Raw genomic sequence first — 21,449 nt, forward strand, 5'->3', positions numbered from 1 at the left:
TAGTAAGGGCAAAGGCTATCGGCACCATTTTGAATACCGGCAGCCGAGGGTATGAGTGCAGGAGATGGCTCCCGGACCCCCCGCTGGACCACCAGGGAGTTTTGGTAAGTCTTTGGGGGGGGTCAGGAGGGTGGGGGGTTTGTTTAAATGGGCTCCTTTAGACGGCCGAACAATTCGGCGAATACAATGAATATGGCCCTATACGTTGCGGATTACAAATACATAGGAAACGAATGCACACCCCTACTGATTCCCTCACACCTGCTGCAGAACAAATGGCAGTAAACATCTTGGGGAGCTGCAAAGTGCTAGACAACCCAGCTTCCATTGCTGACATTAAAGAAATGGGAAGGAGATGACATTCTGGCTCTCCTTACCTTTTCCCCAACATTCAACTCTTCCAGCACTGTAGAAGGTAGGGTGGATTATGGACAGGATTGTGGGGGTGGGACTGGAATAGTAAATTGTTAGGCTCTTCTCTGCTCTACTATACTGTTCTCCCAGTTCCAACTTCTCCCCTTTGCAATGATGCCCAAGTACCATAGGGACAGGAGGAAAAGAGCTGCATTTTGCACATGAAAGAACCACATGTGGCTCACGAGTCACAGGTTGGCCAGCCCTTGACTATATGAATACAAACTGCTGCAGCTGCCCAGTGACAATAGCCCTGTATGAATCGTTTGCAAGTTCAAATAAAACCATGGGGAGAACATTAGGGCAGGCTCAAAAAAATCCACATGCACAGCAACTAGAAAAATGAAATGAAATTATTTCATTTAAAGCTCCAATAGCAGTTGGATTGGATTCTACAAACTTTTTACTTTCCACTTACTCCGCAGTACAAAGAGATGCAAACTGAAGCCACAGCACTAACATGCTAAAGCTGTGAATAACTGTCAGCCCTGCTGTCTGCACACCAGTCATCGAAGGCCTTCAGTTATATCAAACACAAAAAAAATGAGACATAGCTAAACAAAACAAAAAAAAACAAAAAAAAATTAAGACCCAAAAGGCAGCTTTTAAAATTTCTCTTTTCTACCATGCCCATGCCAGTCCCTTTCAGAGGGTTATCACACAAGAGTTTGCAAACTTTAGTAAAGGCAGACGCACAAAATTAATTCAAATGTTGGAAACTTGCTGGAGAAATATGAGCCAGATAAGACTGGGGACTGCACATTCAGCACCGACAAACCTATAGTCAATATAATTGCCACTAAACCTCCAGGGGTCCCCAAAACATGCAGCAACACTACTGCATTACAGCTAAAACAAGAATCGTGCATGTTGTTGAAGAGCATGCAAATAAATGTCAATCATCTTTAGCAACCTTCATTTTCAGTTTTTATTTTATTTTTACCAGGAAGTCATCAAATTTTGAAAACTTTGAAAGCAGCGGAATATAAGCATTTTAAAATAAATAAATAAAATCAGCATTTATCATAATGAACAAAAGGGAGAAAAAAATCAATGGAAAAAAGTAATTTGTTTCCACTAATTTTTCTCCTGGTTTGTTTTTTTTTCCATTATGACAAATGCTGATAAATTAATGGGAAAAATAAAATGAAAAGTGAAAACAAAGATCATCTTATATTGACCACAGATACAACTTACTTGTCTATAATGTATTTCACATAGTTGTACATGCTGCGATCATCTCGACCTTTGTACGGCTCAATGTGGAACGTGACCTGCAAGAGAAAAATTCTATTAGAACTATCAAATAAGGTGGGGGCCCTGCCTGGCAGCAAGTGCTGGGCACTTTCAGGCAAGACCTGGGCTCAGTTCCCAGGCCAAGCATCCTGGGGCTGGAAATGCTGCAGAGGCAGTGCTCACAGTGCCTGCAAGGGAGGGTGTTTCAGCCATTGCACAAGAGTGATACTTAGTCATGAGACTTCAGGTCCTTGTTAGCCAGGTTTTAGAGGGATCCGTAGTGTGTTGCTCTTAGCTAAGGACTGTCACTGTGATAGTTTAATTTAAAAATGTATAACCCATTATTCTACAATTCATAGCAGGGTACAATAAAACAGATACAATTAATAACAAATTAGCAATGAGAAAGTAAATTAGAACATAAAAATCTAAATAAAAACCAATAACAATTCAACTTAAAATCCCGAGCTGTTCCAAGTTGGAAGCAGAGATATAAAAATACAGAGAAAAAAATCCCTGGATAGTTGTGAATCAAGGCTCATGGTGCCATAGCCCAACAGAAGCCAGATCATATTGAGCTGGAAGCCCAAGGGACCAGGAAGAAAACTGCAGCCCAAAACACCCTTCACTGCCCCCTGAAATCAAAGTACACTCGTAAAAAAAATAAAAAATAAATAAAATAAGCACGAAATTAACAAGAATGAGCCACAGCACAGGCTCTCAAATTGGTCATGCCACTTGTTTGCACATGCACCCTACCTCCCCTCCAGTTTCAGTTACTCATAGGAACACAGTACATGACCAGCAGAAGAGAGAAGAACCAACTCAGCAAATCTTCCGGGCTATCTCTGTCCACTCTTAGGGGCTGATGTAATAAGACCCGCGGCAAAACAGGCGCTCGTTATGTGTGTGGCTGAAGCTACCGCTTCCGTGGGATGTAAAAAAAATAAATTATGCTAATGACTTAAGCACAGAAATCCGCGCACGAATGGAAAAATGTGTGTACCTAAGCATGGTACACGGCCTTTGTAATAAGTGGCCGATTCCGTGCTGAAAACCTGCGCCGATAATCCACGCATAAAAGCAAGTGAGCAAGCGAACAGGTCTCCCTATTAAGTGAAAGTATGAAACTGGAAAGTAATTTTAGTATTTCAAATAACTGTGCTGCAGAAAAAAGGTCAAATATTTTCACGGATGCTAATTCACAAAAATCTTGCCGCTCTTCTGGCCATGTATCTGTCTGCCCAGAGAAGTGCCTACCTCGGATGCTGTGAAAAGCATTTTGCTAAGCTGGCCACTTTGAAGCCGAGATAGGCGTTCAGCCAGGCGCTTATCAGGCCGCTCATCAGGTCTCTCATGCTCTTCTGTTCGTGGCAGAAAAATCTACACGATCAAGTGCCCAGAAAGGCGCCTAGCGTACTTTGCCGTCTGGGTGCTCAGCTAGGTGCTTACTTGGTCGTGAATGTATGCTGTTGGGTGCAGCGCCTAGCTCAGTGTCCAAGCGGCAATGGTAGCTAGGCGCCTTTCTGGGTGCCTGACAGCATAAATTCGTGACCAAGTAAAGCGCCTAGCCTTTCTGGAAGCCTAGCTACCGTTGCTGCTCGGGCATTGAGCTAGGTGCTTACTTGGTCGCAAATCTATACGATCGGGCACCCAGAGAAGTGCCTAGCTAAGCTGGCCACTCAGACACCGAAATAGGCGCTCAGCTAGGTGGTTTTCAGGATGCTCGGATGCCGACAAAGGCCCCCCGGAGTCGGCGCTGACCCTTAACACGTGCCCTGACCACTGCAGTAAAAAACCCGCACTAGCGAGGCTCCCTGCATTGCCTATGATTAGCTAATCACCTCCTTTGCATGCCATTAGCATGCATTCGTGCAGAAAAAACTGCGGGTCTGTGAGCGCATTCGTACTCACTTTTTTCCCACGCACAAAAACCTCATTACGTTTCTGTATCAGGCTTTGCGCGGGAAAACGCGCGTACAAACACACGTACACGCGCGCAAACTGAGCATGCCCAGCATGCCACTATCCATACGTTATCTATCTTCAGTCTCGTAAGTAGATTACAATAAAAATAAAATAAACTACAGGAATCCAACTCTGCAGGGTAGCGGGTGGGTTTCCTGAGGACTAACATCCTGCTGTCCTAGGAGAACACCTGTTACAGGAAAGCAACTTCGCTTTCTCCTAGGACAAGCAGGAGAGTAGTCCTCACATGTGGGTGAATCCCTAGCTACAGATTGGCCCTGAAAAAGAATGGGACCAACAGACACCAAACAGGTGCCAATGGGCACAACAGAGGTACTGTTGGCAACAGCAGGGACAGTCTGAACCCAAACCAGGGGCCTGAGGTAGGGTTGGGTTCACAGTGGAAAGAGGTTCTTGAAGACAGACTGACAGAATCTGTTATCCCGGCAGCTATCCCTATCCAGACAATAATGAGCCCCAAAGGTGTAGAAAGAACTCCATGTTGCAGCTTTGCATATCTCCTCCATTGGAACATCATGCAGACGAGCCTCAGAAGTCACCATGGCTCTGACTGAATAAGCCGTGATGTGGCCCCCCAGTTGCAGTCCCGCCTGGACATAGCAAAAGGAAGTGCAGTCCGCTAGCCAGGTGGAGAGAGACTGCTTAGCTACAGCCACACCCAGCCTATTAGAGTCAAAAGAAACAAAAAGCTGTAGGTGGACTGCCTGTGGTCTGCTGACCGGTCCAGGTAGAAGGCCAAGGCCCTCTTACAATTGAGTGTATGTGGCACACTTTCCCCTTGGCTAGAATGAGGCTTAGGGAAGAAAGTAGGCAGGATGATGGATTGGTTAAGATGGAAATCTGTTACCATCTTCAGCAGGATCTTAGGGTGTGTGCATAGAACCACCCTGGTGGAAGAGTTTCTTGAAGCCACCAAGACCCGGGACACCTCCTCTAAAAGGTCAAGAGACCACAAGATCAACCGCTCAACATCCAGGCCATGAGTGATAGGGCCCAGAATTTGGGGTGGCGCAGCCTGCCCTGATCCTGAGTGAGGAGGTCTGGGGCAGTTCCCAGATGCACCGGGTCCCGCCAAGAGAGAGATCCCGCAGGAGCAGGAACCAAACCTGTCTTGGCCAATGGGGGGCTATGAGGATCATAGTCCCTCTGTCCTGGCGAAGCTTCAAGAGAGTCCTCAACACCAACAGATGTGGAGAATACGCATAACAGGAGGCCTGTTCCCTAGTGAAGGGCAAAGGCGTTCGTGACTGGTTGGCCATCCCACCTGGTCAGAAAGCAGTACCGGGGAACTTTCCTGTTGCACGGGGAGGCAAATAGATCCATGTCCGGGGTCCCCCAGAGACAGTAGATCAGACCTGCCACTTCCTGCTTCAGGGACCACTCATGGGGTCTGAAAGTTCGGCTCAGCCTCTCCGCCAGGTTGTTCTCTGTACCGGCCAACTACATGGCTCGGAGCAGTATTCTCTGAGCCTGCGCCCAAGCCCAGATCTGCACTGCTTCCTGACAGAGGAGAAAGGACTTGATATACCACATAGTTATTTGACTGTCTGTCCAGATGAGGACCACCCTGTTGGCTAACCAATCCCAGAAGGCCAACAGAGCATACCAGATCATCTGCAGCTCCAAGTTGATCTGATACAGAGCTTCTTGGGGAGGCCTTGGGTGTGGAGGCAGTCAATATGGACCCTCCAACCCAGGTGGGAGGCATCCATGATAAGCACAATCTGGTGGGCGGAGCCTGGAAGGGAACACCCTGCTCCAGATTGGAAGAAGTTCTCCACCAAGACAGGGAAGTCCTGAGAGAGGGGTAGACTTGGATGCAAACCTGAAGTCCCTGGGTGGCCTGACACTATAGGGATCACAGGGACCACTGGGCCCTGCGCATTGGGGCAAAAGGGGTGACATGGACGGTTGTGGCCGTCTGTCCCAGGAGCTACAGCATATGCCGCTCCAATACCCTCTGGCGCCGCTGGACCTCTCCCTCCAGGGATATTGTGTCTGTCCTATCACGGGGCAAAAAAGCTTTCGCCTGCGTTGCATCTAATACAGCTCCAATGAAGTCCAGCCATGACAACAGATGAAGATGGGACTTTGGGTAGTTGATCAGGAACCCAAGGGACTCCAGGACCCAAATGGTGAGGTGAATCGACTGCAATGCTCCCGCCTCGGTGGTGCTCTTGACCAGCCAGTCGTCCAAGTAAGGAAAGACCTAGATCCCCTGCTGGTGCAAACAGGCCACGACCACAGCCAGACACTTTGTGAAGACCCGCGGTATAGAGGTCAGGCCGAACAGGAGCACGCAGTACTCAAAATGCTGATAGTCCACCAGAAAGTGGAGATACTTCCTGTGACTTGAGAAGATTCCAATGTGTGAATAGGCGACTTGTAGGATGAGGGAGCAAAGCCAGTCCCCTCTTTGCAGGAGGGGAATCAGAGTGCCCAGAGATACTATCTTGAACTTTTCTCTTTTAAGAAAACTGTTTAAGGCTCGCAGATCGAGGATGAGGCGGAGGCCTCCTGTTCTCTTTGGAATCAAGAAATAATGGGAGTAAAATCCCTGACCCTGCTGGTCCCGAAGGACGGGCTCCACAGCCCTGGCTGTTAAGATGGCTGAGAGCTCTGCTAGGAGCAACTCCAGATGTGAGATGGTATCCCAAAATGTACATGGGGAGAATTCGGTGGATCCTCCACAAGGTTCAGCCTGTACCCATGATGGATGATAGCCAGAGCCCACTGGTCTGAAGTCATGGATGGCCATAGGTCCGCAAAAAACCGGAGTTGGCCCCTGACTGGTCTTGGTTGAAACATCAGGCTTGGGCTCCCTCGCAGCCAGTCAAAACCCCATAGCGGGACTAGTCTGAGGAAGTGGGTGAGGCTTGGGGTCCCGCTGCTGCCAGGACCTACCCTTAGAACTGACCTGCTGCGGGCAGGAGCAAGGGGAAGGACGACAGTATTTTCTCGGTCTGTAGAAGGGCCTTCTCAGATCTGGTCTGAAGGATCTCTTGGAAGAGGATGGGGAAGCAGATTCACCGGCCAACAGATGCTGAAGTGTCTCTTGGTGATCCTTCAGCAGTGTGACTGCATCCTTCATCTTGTCAACGAAAAGATTATCTCCGGTGCAAGGTAAGTCATCCAGCCTTTCCTGAACCTCAGGACAAAGGTCTGAGGCATGGAGCCAAGCGAGATGCCTTGCAGAATTACCGGCGGACAGAACTTGGCAGACACAACACGGCTTGCCATTTCAAAGACTTCATAGGTAGCCCGCACTTCCTGCTTTCCGCACTCCAAGCTCTTTTGAACAATGGACATAAGGGCCTCCTGGGGATGTTGGGGTAGGCTGTCTGCAACCTCCTTTACCTGCTTCCAGAGATTACGGGTATATTGGGTCATGTACAGAAGGTAGGAGGTGATACAGGCTACTAACATGGAGCCCTGAAATACTCTCCTACCCATAGCATCCCACACCCTATGCTCATTATCAGGGAGAGCTGAGGAATGCGTTTTTGACCTCTTCGCCTTCTTTAGCACAGACTCTACCACCACCAACTGGTGGGAAGCTGATGCTGCTCAAACCCCATAGTCTGCTGCACCCCATCGCCTTCTGGTTCACTGGGGCAACAGAGATGGGGTGCTCCCATAGCCTGAGAAGCAGCTCACGAAAGATCTCATGATTTTTTTCAGGGCATCCACAAACTGGAGGATCTCCAGCATTTTATGGCGGGCATCCTCTTTCAACAGAAGTTGGAAGGGTATGGCCTCCGCCATAGCGAGGACAAACCCTGTGAAGGTAAGGTCCTCCGGCGGAGATCAATGCCGCTCCTCCAAGGGGAACGGATCCAAGGGAAAATTGGAATCCATCAAAAAACCATCGGAGGCATCATCTCCCCAAGGGTCAAAAGGGCCCTCCGGCTCATCAAGACCATCCGGGAGGGAAGACCAGTGCTTGCTAGGTGAATCTTGATGCTGAGGCACCAGGGGACCTAAGGGTCCAGGCACAGGCCCCAGCAGCACAGTCGGGGGCACGCAAGATCTCAATGGTGCAGAGGGTGTCAACGGTCCCTCGTCCAGGAGTCTCCAACATGGACTGGCTTGGATGCTCTACACTTCGGAGCTCGAAGGGTCATAGAGGGATCACGGGGTGCCAGCAACAACTGGGTTGGGAGAACACAGAGTGCATCAAGCTGATCCAATAATGGTTCCAATCCGGGTACCATCGGCAATGGCGAGGATCCTGGCATCAGCAAGGACACCGGCATCGGTGAAGGCACTGGCATCGATGAGGGCATGGAGCCAGTGGTGGGAGCTCTGGCTCCCTGTTGCGCAAAGCATGTTCCACTGCCAGGTGCACCTGACATTCAAGCTCTGCCTTGAAAGCCTCCGATGAAAGGGTAGGCTGAGAGGTGATGGGGGTGAGGCCAGCTTCTCCTCAGGATGCTGAGGAGTATCTACAACCTGACAATGGAATTGGCGTGGATGGCCTCAGGCCACGGGACATGATGGGAGGCCTCCTCTCACTGTGGCCACTTTGGTGGCAAGGCAGCAAGCGCAGAGGCGAACCCGAGCCCCGCACCACTGCAAAAATGGAGACCGATGGCAGTGCTTTTGAGATCTCCCACGGTGCTCAGCCCAGTCTTTCCCCAGCACAGAGGACGAAAATAATGATCCAGAGGTCCAGGACTTAGAAGAAATTGACACTGGCCGATTTCCGGCACTCCCCTCACCCGAAGGCCTCGGGGGAGGAGACACCAAAGTGATGAGCAGTTCCCCCCAGTCCTTGGGCATCAATGGAATCGATGCCGGAGTGGAAGGATCAGACTTACCCAATCCGAAAACTTCTCCATCTTGTTCAGCTGGGTACAGCGGCCCTCTGGGATCATCTGAGCACACAATTCGCAGTCCCGAACATTGTGCGATGCTCCCAGGCAGAGGATACACACATCAACTGGATCCATTAAGGACATAGTTCAGGGGCACTGACAGAAGCCTGAGGCCACCATGAGGTGCACAAAAGATCACAAGGACACAACCGGAGGACATTGAGAAGAGGAAAAAAAACTCACCGGCCGATGAAAGGATAATGGGGAACTGGACAGAGACCAAGCGCAGGAAGAAAAGGGAGAAAACACACATTATGTGGAGCATTTCCTGCATAAAAGAGCATAAGCTCCAGAAACACAAGATGGTAGCTCCACGGAAAAGAGGAGACTGAAAAGAGACCCCCACGTGGATAGTGGCATGCTCAGTATGCCAGTCAAAGTTTCTAGAAGCTTTGACAGAAGTTTTCCGTGCCGGGCTCCATCTGATGTCATCCACATGTGAAGACTACCATCCTGCTTGTCACAGGAGAAAATCCAGCCTCCCAGGTCCCTAGCATAGCCTGCCAGACAGGGCCAGCTACGTGAGCACAAGCAATTCCTCCTTGCCTGCTTGTGCTCTTTCATTTTCACTAACTTTTTTGTTGGCAATTCCAAAAATTTAAACCATTACTTTGCATTGTTAACAAAAAAAAATGTTAAATGATGGGCCAAACAATCTCTGATGATGTGCTCAAATTTTTAAACGAAACATCTGCTGCCTACCATTTTTCATTTTAAAGACAAAATCCCCAGAACTTTCAACATTACTGTTCATTTCTTTTCACACCCTAAGGATACAGCTCTTCTTTAAAGGCAAGAAAAAAGAAGGCAGAACCTTCTTGAAGATACTGGTTACCTGAAAGTCTTTCACCTTCTGCTAACATGTGATGCATTGCTGCTTTCACATCTGTAGGTAACCCAGTCTATGTAGTTTCCCCAAATTAACAAAAGATTTTTAATTTAGCCATATATCAATACATTCCATGTCAAAGCACCTTGCCATTAATTAGATCCCCACAGATATTTCTAGCAGATTTTCTCTGATCCACTTTCCTTGCTGCTGTTAATATCCAATTTCAATCAGATGTCATTTCAGCTTAATTTTGCTCTCATAAAAGGACGAAGAGATTTCTGCTTTAAAATTTTCTTATAATGCACAGAGAATGTCTTTCCAAAAATGTATTATTGTAGCATATTCCACAAAGTTACGTAGGAGTGAACATTGTCACTTTTCAAACAGCCAGTTTGCAATCTGATGTCTTCAGCTATCCCATTTTGAATTTTCTCACTTAGTCAATTACTGCTCCATTTAATATTTAAAATTCCATTTTTCTTAAATTACTCTATATTGTCCATGCATTTATCTGTTTCAACAATTTATGTATATCCATTGCATTTAGCTCAGTTTGTAGTTTTGTGTTCCAACTGTCTTATTGCATTATAGGTGAAGCATTATTACATTTTAGCAGGTATTTGTGACACAATGAATGAATTTGCTAGACATTTTACTCCATTGTACAGAACCATGAAGTCCATACTGAGCTACTGGCTGGCTAGCAAAGTTAGCTGGATAAACATCTGGCTAACGTGGCAGGGATAGTCAGTAGCATAGGCATGCTGCTGAATATCCCCAGCTAATTTAAAGTTGGCAGAAAGTTTATCAGCTAACTTTAGGACTGCTTTTTGGTTTTTCAAATGTTATTGGGCTATGTTAGCCAAGTAACACCAAAAATCAGCATTTATCCAGCTAACTTAGCTGAAGAATTGACTACACCCCAGATTGCCCACGATTTAGTCAGATAACTTTTTGGCTAAATAAATTATCCAGCTAACATGGGGCTGGTCAGCATGGCGGGATTTTCAAATTCAAAAGTTTGACGGCTAAATCCGAACTTAAAAAACAAATCGGAAGCCGATCCAAGATGGCTATGTAGTGACCAAAAAAGAAAAAAAAGAGATCGGTATGTAAAAAAGACCTTTATTCTTAAAATACTCCTGCCCAACACTGGCCGAGTTTCACTTTCATATAGAGCTGCCTCAGGGGCTACTGTATAGAAGAACTTTTGAAAAGTATGCACTTCAGTCAACGATCAGCAATGATATACATACATATTGTAAGGTATTCTTAGTAGCGCATCTGCTATTTGTTCCGCAGACACAATAGTCTTTCAAATTGTTAAAACAATATCCACTGGACAACTTGAAACCACAACTTAGTAGCGCTTCTGATTATGTATTGCGAATCATTGTAGATGATTGACCTTCAATGTTATGAACAAAGGCTTTCAGAAAGCTTTCACTCATAACATTGAAGGTCAATCATCTACAATGATTTGCAATACAGAATCAGACGCGCTAAGCAGCTCTGGTTTCAAGTTGTCCAGTGGATATTGTTTTAACAACAATTTCAAAGACAATTGTATCTGCGGAACAAATAGCAGATGCTGATACCATTGCTGATCTTTGACTGAAGTGCGCACTTTTCAAAAGTTCTTCTATACAGTAGCCCCTGAGGCAGCTCTATTTGACAACAAAACTCAGCCAGAGTCGGGCAGGAGTATTTTAAGAATAAAGGTCTTTTTTTACATACCAATCTCTTTTTTCTAAATCCGAACTTAGCCAGACAAATAGTGCTAAATAATCAGCCTCCTTGAATAACATTGTATTGATGTAATTCTTTACTTTAAATGACATAAAATATTTCTGTGGTATATCAAATTTGTCTTGTACAGGATTCCAAAACTGTTCAAGTTTAAAAGAGCCTTAATTATGCCAATGTTTTTCCCCATCCAAGACTTAAAGTTCATGTTTTTATTTGCCAGGGATAAAGATTGTATAGTATTTCCTGTTAAAGGCAAAAATGGAGATACTGATGGTTTCTTTTTCCAAAGCTTACATTCTTGCCATGGTAATCACTACCATGGTTTTAAACAAAATATTTTCTTTTGGATAATTAGCAGATCCACATTGCAGGCATGCAGGAAATACTTCTCCTCGAAGATCCTATGTGAAGTATTTTATTAATATCAAAAACTCCCATGTGAGCGTCATTCGGCAAGCCATATTATGCATTCCTATGCTGTGGGGAAAGCAAATTACTTCTCTCTAGCTAGTATTCCTTCTGACCCTCATTCTCGATGTTTTCCTCCTCTAAATAAATTGATGGCTAGGTTTCTAGATCTATTGTTAAATCTTGACTATCATGCAGGCAGCATCTGTTAACAGTGCAATACTTCTGTACAATATTATTATTTTGCTGCTCAACCAAACAGTTCTCCAGGCCACAAGTGAATGTGCACTTTCTTGACTAATAAGATAAATACCGATTTTCTACATTTGTTGAACTGTTGGAATATTAACTCCAAGATACTCTGTGGACTGCTCACCGTGCTTAGAGACATACTTTTGCCTATACTTCGCAGAGATGGGGAGGGGGGTAATTTTCGCATCATGATTTTGCTTGGGTAAGCATGTATTAACTCAGATTTTAAAAAACTTTGAATTTTGCCCCCTTTGTTTCCCCACTCTGGGGGACATTTCCCTTCCCCTTCCTCTTTTGTTGCTAGCTATCATGATAATCCCAGTTTGTTTGTTTTTAGTACTACAAACTATCCATATTAGGAATTAGGACAATGGGGGTGGAGTTTGGAGGCTGGGCTTTAATAAAGGCAGTTTTTAAATATTTATGGATGGGGGATGGAGGGGGTGAGATGGGTAGTACAGATACTACATCCATGGGCCAAGAGGATTTTGTTGAGAGGGATGGAATGGGAGGGGGAAGCATGCTAAAGGGCCTTGAGCTCCTTTTAAGCCAGCGGCCCTACTGTCGTGTGTTGTTGTGACCAGGAACATGAAAATTTGCTGGTCATGGCATTGCAAGGTCAAGTTGGTAGTAGCGGTGTCACTGCGCAAAGAAGACATCCTGGTACATTCATATCTGGATGAGTTACAGCTGTCACAGACGTTGGAGTATATCAGCAGAGCTGGGCAGAGTATTTCTTCCAGACACTCACTTTCAGAAGTTGGTTGCTCAGGTTCAGGCCCTGAGGAAGACCATTAGTCCGACAGTGCGGTCATATCTTCAGGTCCTGGGGCTAATGGCAGCCATTTTGGACATTATTTCCTGTGCTAGGGTGCTCCTGCGACCTCTTCAGCGCATGTTACTTTCCCAGTGGCATCCACAGTCTCAGGAGTATAATGTATGATTTCACTTGCTCCTGGCAACATTCAGTTGCACTGGTGGCTATAGGTGGATCATCTCAGGAAGAGTATTTCCCTGGAGGCACTAGGCTAGTTGGTTCTCATGACAAATGCACAGTCAGGAGTTGGGGGGCTCACAGTCAGGAGCTGGAAGTGTACACAGTTCCACTGACACATTGGTGGTTTGCCGAGCAGCTAGAAGCTTGTGCAATCACAGTACTGTCGGATAATGCATTGATAGTGGCCTACATTAATCATTAAGATGGAACTGGAAGCTTTTCAGCTTATGGTAGAGCGTTGTGGTCATCCATTTCTTGTTTTGTGGGTATCCTCCGACAACACAGAGGTATCACAGTTCTTCAGTTATAGACGTTTGAGAGCGCAAGATACAGATTCTCTCACTGGGATTGATCAGAAGATTGCTAACCAGACTGAAACCGTACTTCTGAGGCTCCAGATTGTATTCGGGGGCTGTTGTAGACCGTTCTGCAGAGGCTGCTGGTGAGCAGTCTTCTAAGGCTGCCAATCAGGATGGATCGGTTACATCATGGACTCTTTCTACATGATGATCCAGGTTGTTTTCGTCATGTACTATGGCTGTTGGAAGGGCTCAGGTGTTGAAGTGTTATACTTTTACAGTGATTTCCACTTTGCTCTAGGCCAGAAAGGTTTTTTTTCTACATCTCTGGACTTTGTTACAGTCGGAGAGTTCGGAGGCCTGATGTGAGGAGCGAAGTTCTCAGCCTTTCAAGGGAAAATTATTTTAATTCTGGAATTTCTGCTGGAAAGTTTGCTTAAAGGCTTGGCCCTTACTACCCTGAAGGTTCAATTAACAACTCTTGCTTGTTATAGGGGGGTGAGTCAATGGCAGGCCATTTTCTTCTAATCCAGAGGTGTTCCAGTTCTTGAACGGTTTCCACTTTCATCCTCTGCGTGGTCTTTCCTTGCAGCTACTTATCTTGATGGCAGTTTTTTTCTCGTGCAATCTGTCCAGCATGTCAGATTTCCGAGCTCCACTATCTTCTTGTTGTGGACCGTTTCAGGGTGCAACTTTCTTTCTTTTGCTGATAGTGATTTCATTCAGGAGTTCAGTTGGATCACTCCTTTTCCCTACCCACGCTGGATAGGAAAAGTGCTGTGCGTGAGTATTGTCTTTTGCGGGCCTTGGATGTCAAGCAGCATCTGATAAAGTACTTGGTTTCAGGAAGTAGGATCGGCTGTTTCTGATCCATGGTGGAAGTAAACAAGGGGAACTGGCAACATGGGCAACTATAGCCCATTGGAAAAATGATGTCATCACGGCTGCCTGTGTGGTTGCAGAGATTCCTTTCTCTAAGCGGCTTACAGCACATTCCATTAGAGCTCAGGCGGTATTGTTTGTCTCTGGCCAAGTTTTCCCAAGCAAGCGATGTGATCTACCTTGCATACCTTCCCAAGCACTACCACTTGGAAGTTCGAGCTCTGAAGGGGCAGCCTTTGCGCGTGTGGTGGTATCTAGACAGTGAATGGCCTCTCTTTATTACATCCCACTTGTGGGGACTGGCCTGCGTGCAGAAGAAGGAGAAATTTCTACTTACCTGATAATTTCCTTTCCTCTAATGAAGGCAGGCCACTCCATGGTACCTAAGCTATAATTTAAATCCTAAAAACACACAAATGTCCCATCAAGAGATACAAAGTTTCCTTTCTGATAATCTCCCAATTGGCACAGTAGTACATTTTCCGAGAGCTTATCTCAATTTAGGGAGAATGGTTGGCAAACAGCCCAGATTGTCAAGGATTGAAAATTTAGAAAGAGAGAGAAAACTGCAAGTTTTATCTTTTATAACTGAATTAATTTATAATTTTAAGCCAGGATAATGCTACAACAATTAACTAATATAAGCTTTTATTCTAAATAAAATATAAGAACTATAATTGCAATACAGAAATAAATGCTTCTTCAATAACTGTAGTCGTACATCTGAATAGCAAAGCAAAGCTAGGCATTCAGCCAGTTAACTATGAATGAATGATAGATGATTCATTGTGTATCTGTGTAATAAAATTGTGTATCTGGGTAGAATATTCCTAAGAAATTTAGAATCTATTACTGGGGTTATGGATTTCTTGGAAAATGATAATCTTAGTTCCAGGAAATTTAGTACCTAGATCTTTTAGAAATGACTTTATCAATTTCTGCGAATTAAGACCATATGTTTCTAAGAAATTATACTATAAGTTGTCAACAAATGAAAAGTATAAATACAATGCAAAACTGATCCTCCAGTACTACTTTTCCAGTCAAAGACCAGACTGGCAATTAATTCTTATTTGGTAAGATAACCATTTGTAATTCTTTTTTCTGGATCTATAAGATTACTTCCTCATATAATAAAAAAGCATATTTTTTTGACTTCTTATATTACTGTCTGATCTCTGAGTTGTTCTGTTCTTATAAAATAATTATTGCTCTTACACTAATACATTATTTCTAAGGAGCAATGATATGTTAAAACTTATATGAAATGAGATTCTAGGAAGAGAGAGTAACCTATAGGGAAACTCCCTATTAAAAATTCACTCATCTAGAGCTACTTAACAGAGTATGAACCCAAGACATTTGTATCCTAGTGTTCATAAAGATTAGCCCTTAAAGAAGCACTTCAAATTGGATATTTTTTTACCAGTTTACTCAAGTTTATCTTTCTGTCTGGAGGTTGTTTCTTCCAGGCTTCCTCTGTTTGTTTCTTGTTAAATCTTGTCTGCAGCAGATGAAATCCCAGGGCACTCCTGAGACTCTTCTTCAATGCTGAAGATCAGCTGGAGGTCTGCGAGGCATCTTAGCTGCTACATGACTTTTTCTTTTTTAAGATTTCCTTAAGGGCTTAATTCAGAAGTTCAACAGTTTGATGGAAGAAGAAGAAGAAAAGATTACTCCTATGGAGAAGTCCCAATAAGCAGGGCGGTTCTATAATGAGGAAGGGCGAGGCAGCTATTTCAGGTGGCAGAATTTTGAGGCAGCAAAAAAATGCCCCCCCCCCCAAAAAAAAAATGCCCCTGCAGTGATTGCATCATCTCGATGCCTCACGAATCTAGAGCGGCATGAGCATTCCACGTCACCGTGGCACGCAGGAGTAGCCACTAGTGAGCCTTGGCCCGCCCAACCAGGACTGTCGCAGTAATGCCGTCATGGAGATGGGACCTGCGGGATCCCTTCCCCGCGGCCGCAAAGAGGAGGGCCAGAGTTGCAAAACTGCCACAGGATCCCAACCCTGCAGTGGCAGAAGTAGAACTTTGGCTGTACCTAATTCAGGGCTTTGAGGCGGAGGTGCCCATGTCACTTACTGGCCTGGCACGCAGCGGTGGCATATTACACTCCTTGGTGCCAGCAGGAGAGCTTTGGTGGCCTAAGATGCGCACACGCATGTGCTGGGCCCCTCCTTACAGGCAGTCCACTACGCCTTCCGTGCCATAGCTTCCTTGCTCAAAATGGACTGGGAGCTGAAGAAGGTGAGGCCCTGGCCCCAATTCCGAATATATGCAAGCCTACCACTTTCGCCCCCTACCTCACCCCAAATCCAGCTCTGCCTCTCTCCCCATCCATTCCCCCCCTCCTTTCAATCCTAGTTCCCTCAGCCCGATTGTCCCAACCTGATTCCCTTCTCCCTAAACTTGGCTTGGTCTGGTATCTGGATTTTCAAAGTGTCCTGTGCCAATAGCTGAGGCCCTGCTGTTTTGCCATACATTGCTTATTTCTCACTGTTTTATGTGTTGGATGCAGAAGCTGGGATCGCCACTTTTATGCTGCATTCCTGCCTCTCCGACACAACACCAAAACATCTGATGATTACAGCATCCGTCCTGGGGAAGGGGGGGGGCTTGTGTATGATGCAGTTTATAGCATGACGAGGTGACGTCACACCCAGCTGGAGCAGCCATTGACAGCTCATGTGCACCCATCTGGTACCGTATGATGATGCCTGTTCTGTAGATAGCACCCACAAGTGTGATGTTTGACCAAGTTGGCAGGCTGTTGGGGGGCTGAGGGGATTTTTTTCGGTGACCCAGTTATTTTTCCTGGTAACCCCCGAGTCTGCCATTGGTACTGAATGGGGCAGGGGATATTCTGCTTCTGTCAAGAGCAATATGGTGGGGGGTAATAACCTTTGTAAGACCAAGATGGCAGACCCTGAAATTTATGGTTGATCATGTTTCTTCTTTGGAACTGTATAATGAGCCACTTTCTCCTGTTTGGGTAGGACAGGTTTGTTTTGGAAGCCAAGTGAGGTGGGGAATGCTTGCTGTAGATCTGTACATTTTTGCTGCAAAAGTCACATTTGTGTTTGTCACTGAATGCTTTTTCTGAACAAAAACTGGAATAAAGTTGGGACCAGATATGGCATGACAAATGTCACTAAAGCTTGGGGTTGATTTGGCCACCTGCTGAGGAAATTGGTGGCTAGATTACTTTTTATAGTTGCCACTGGTCACTGGTTTTCAGTTGCACTGACCAGAAAAAAAATCACGTTTCACTACTATGGCAGTGTAGAGGATATTTTTTTGGTTTAATTTTTTCAAGGTTAAGGCCCTCTCTACAACTGAATTTACTTATTAGATTGCTTTTAAACTGAAACTCTATCCAGAAGATAATTACTGGTTTGTTTGTTTTTGTGCACACAGGTATCTTCTCTGATGCATTTTATCCTGGGGTGTATCCAAAGAGAGGCTTTATGAAACTGCGATTGTGGTTTGCATGGCTGTGTATGTGGTGTTCTCCTCCCTTATAAATCAGAAATGGCTTCAGATAAGGGTCTGAATCTTTGGTGGTTCTTGGCGTCATACAGGCCGATACAGTAAAAGTCACGGGAGAGCGGGCAAGTGCTCTCCCGGCGCGCGCACAAGCCACTCTCCTGTGCGTGCGATTCAGTGTTCAAATGAGGGCCCGTGGTAAAAAGAGGCACTAGGGACACTAGCGCATCCTTAGCGCTTCTTTTTTGACAGGAGTGGCGGCTGTCAGCGAGTATGACAGCTGACAGCCGTCGCCGGTTCTCAAACCCGCTGACAGCCACGTGTTCAGAAACCGGACGCCGGCAAAATTGAGCGTCCGATTTTCAACCCGCGAGCTGATTTAAAATTTTTTTTTATTTAAAATTATTTTTTACTTTTGGGACCTCCGACTTAATATCGCCATGATATTAAGTTGGAGGGTGTACAGAAAAGCAGTTTTTACTGCTTTACTGTACACATTCCCAGTGCCGGCAGAAATTAACGCCTACTTTTGGGTAGGCGCTAATTTCTAAAAGTAAAATGTGCGGCTTGGCTGCACATTTTACTTACTGAATCGCGCGGGAATAACTAATGTTGCGGGCGCTATTAGTTGGGGGGGGGGGGGTTTGGCCGCGCGTTTTCGATATGCTATTACCCCTTACTCAATAAGGGGTAAAGCTAGCGCGTCCAAACGCGGATTAAAGGTGCCCTCTGCCAGAACGCACTGTACTGAATCAGCCTGATAGGGAGGGATGCGACCTTTGTGATTTATACAGTGGGGCGTAATTATGGATGATGGTACGTGGCAAAGAAATGTATGCATGGGAGATCGAATAGGATGCTATGGAAAATCAGACAACCAAGGCCCCTTAAAATGTGTTAGTTTCCATGTGTTACTGTAGTGACTGGGTTTGTAAAAGTTTGAGCTACAGATGTTCGAAAGAGGCTGTAAAAGTAATTTTATAAGGCATTTCCACCAGTAAATGGGCTTTTTAACAATTGCCCACCCTATATGTGGATCAAAGTATGTGCCTGAGGTCTCTATGTGTATACTTTCTCCTGCACCGAGAGGAATCATTCCTGGGAGTGGAATTGGGGGAATGCTCCGTACTTACGTGCACACAGTTGAATTTTCAAAAATATACATTTAATTGTTCCCATGAAAATCTACCTGCACAAATGTGAATGAGAGACTGTCCCTCAGCCAAGTTGCCAGATAGCTAATATCAGGCCAAAGAATAAATAATCTAGGGTATGTTCTACTTCTTGGTTATTTAGACAAAATTTGAAATTTGTGTTGGGAGATTTTTTTTTTGGCTCAATTCTGCTGGCGCTGTGTGATCCTGGGATACATGATTGACAGAAAATGAAAAAATGTTTGTATTCTATAGATGCATTTCTATATTCAGAGAATGTATATTTCTATATTTCAAAGGCTAGCACTGGAGTATTGAGGAAGGGAATGGAGAGAGTGCAGAGGTCAGGGGGAGAAAGTGTGCCCACCACTGCTAATCCATGTCAATCTAGGGGAGTTGGTTGCCTTTCTTCCTCTTCCTTACATTTTGGCCCCCACCCCTCCTGAGAAACAGGGATCAATTGGGGTGGGGGATGGTGGGTGCACCGTTTGCCCTAGAGCCAGCCCGGTGAGTGAGCGTCCTTTGAGCGAGAGTCCTTGGAGCACTGCCACCAGGATTCATCCTGAGTTGCCCTGCTTGAAGACAAAACATTGCAAATATTTTGACGGGGGAGCGGGCAGTAGATGCAGCTGGGGATCAGGGCAGAGTGAACTGTGGCAGGGGGAGAGGAATTCAGGGGTAGAGTGATGAACTGGTGCTGGGTGAGGGGGTATAGGAATAGGGATTTGGGGGAAGGTTGAGTGAAATACAATATTATTTCAATAGCAAAACTCACTATGAAAATGATTATCATGTTTTCACTTGTTTTTGACAGTGAATGTTTCTATTCAAATACTTGGTATCTATAATCATGCAACTTGCTCTGTTTTCCAATTTGCACTTCCCAATAGAAACTGTATTGGTGCTCTAGAGCAGGGTTTTCAAATCTCAGGACATTCCCATCCAGAAAAATGAGAAGCAGTTTAATAAATCCAAGAATAAATACATCTTTTTGTGAGAGTGTTTGCTTTTTGGGTGTCTGGGATTGGGGGCACCATCTCATTCCTCGCCTCAGGCAGCAGGTTGCCTTGAGCCGCCCCTGCCAACAAATACACTTAAAATCGTTTTAACTTTTTTCTTGAACAGAAAAAAGCAAACCTTCAAGGTATGTGCAATTTCACACTAGGGTCACTTTAGTCGCACAGTTAAATGTGTTGCCTTACTATGGCTTTAATAAAGACTATCAAGTGACATAGCAGGTTAAGCTAAAAGATGACCACAAGGCCTATGTGTTAGAGGTGGGGAGCCTCTCTCTTTGCTTCCTAGTGCTAAATCCAGGGAAGGCAAAAAAAAAAATCAAATCCCACACTGAACACCATCATTGCCAAGCTGGTCTCTAAGCAGAAGATTTATTTTCATGTCCTCAAAAGTGGTATCCTCTTAGATAAAGAGTAAGCAGGTCACCACAATCCTTGTGTGATGTCCTGCTACATTTTGCAATTATGAAAACAGAAAAGATTGTTATTGTACCACGGAGAATGCTTCCAAGTGCTACTGTGGAAATAAAAAGGTCAACAAGTTGTAGGTAATACCCACTGAAGGAAACATTGCTCTGGAAAGCTAGTCACAAAGTGTTAAGTTAGTCCAATATAAAGGTATCACCTACAACTCGTTTGCTTCTATGTATGTATCCAATAGGCTTAGCAGACAAAAACAAACAGATGGGACCCCTTGGCACTATGAGACATACTATGAACGGGAAGCAAAAGCTTTAATACCTTTCTAGAAAGCTTTGGAAGAACTGTCTGTTCAGCACACAGGGCAGTTATGTGAATCAGATAATGACTATAGGTAACTGTCATCAGTGAACACAGCAACCACACTACCTTTATTTCCTACCTTTTGAAACTGCAGCTTATTTTTTTCCCTATGGTATGGAGGTAGTACTGACTGAGGAATCCAGAGCACATTTTTGCTACAATAGCTTTACTCCAGCCCAGGGCGACTGGGTGCGCATACCGTGCATTTGCACAGGGTGGCACACACAAGGGGGGGGGGGGGGGGGGGACAGGGGACATTTCTGATGTGCTCGCAGGCCTCCCAGCCTGCGGGTGCCACGGGTTTATGATATACTCACGGGGAGGAGCCAGGCCCCAGCCCCGCAGGAAGAAGTGGCAGCAGCTGAAATGATGACTTGATGGCGGGATTCCATACCCTGCAGGCAGAAAGACAACACTCGGGACAGCACTGGAGTAAGACTTGCCCACAGGGTTCCCACAACCCACAGCAGAAAAAAAGAAGAGGCCCGGTGGGTGGAGTGGAAGGGAAGAGAAGAGAAAATGGAAGTGTGTGAGTGACATGGGAGGGGACAGGAGGGTAATGAGAGAGGGGATGGAATATAAAGGGGGTAAGTGAGAAAGGGGAGAGGGAGAAGGGGGAGGATGTGAGTGTGAGAGGGGAGAGAAGGAAAGCAAAGGGGACTGAGAAGGAAGGAAAGAGAAGGAATTAGAAGAAAGGGGAGCAAGAGGGATCGGGTGAGTATGCATGTGTGTATGAGAGCATGTGAGTGTGAGCATGCGAGAATGTGAACGAGCAACTATGTGAAAGAGAGCATGTGAGTGATCTTGTGTGAGAGCATGTTAAACTGTGAGCACGTGTGTGTGTGTGTGTGAGAGAGAGCATGAGTGAAAGTTTCTGTGTGACAGCATGTGAGAGTGTGTGAGTGAGTGTGAGAATTAACATGTGTGTGTTAAAAAGAATGTGTATATGAGAGAGAGTGGACAAATGTTTTTCTGTAGCCCCTCATTCACCCACTACTCCAGGTCAATTTGAGAGTGACTAGAAATTAAGTTACCTAGAATGAAAAGCTGGAAATGTGTTTATCCTTATT

General features: G+C 45.3%; 1 protein-coding gene across 5 annotated transcripts in view; it reads right to left on the reverse strand.

Moving 5' to 3' along the window:
* LOC115087192 (glycoprotein endo-alpha-1,2-mannosidase-like) overlaps positions 1-21,449 on the reverse strand; it is a 109,437-nt gene that overhangs the window by 38,808 nt on the left and 49,180 nt on the right. For all 5 annotated transcript variants that reach the window (XM_029594057.1, XM_029594052.1, XM_029594056.1 and 2 more), the window contains exon 4: positions 1,612-1,688. In XM_029594057.1, coding sequence (XP_029449917.1) covers positions 1,612-1,688 — 77 coding nt within the window. The remainder of the gene's footprint in view (positions 1-1,611; positions 1,689-21,449) is intronic.

Source organism: Rhinatrema bivittatum, chromosome 3 (genome assembly GCF_901001135.1).
Source record: "Rhinatrema bivittatum chromosome 3, aRhiBiv1.1, whole genome shotgun sequence".
NCBI classification, from domain to species: domain Eukaryota; kingdom Metazoa; phylum Chordata; class Amphibia; order Gymnophiona; family Rhinatrematidae; genus Rhinatrema; species Rhinatrema bivittatum.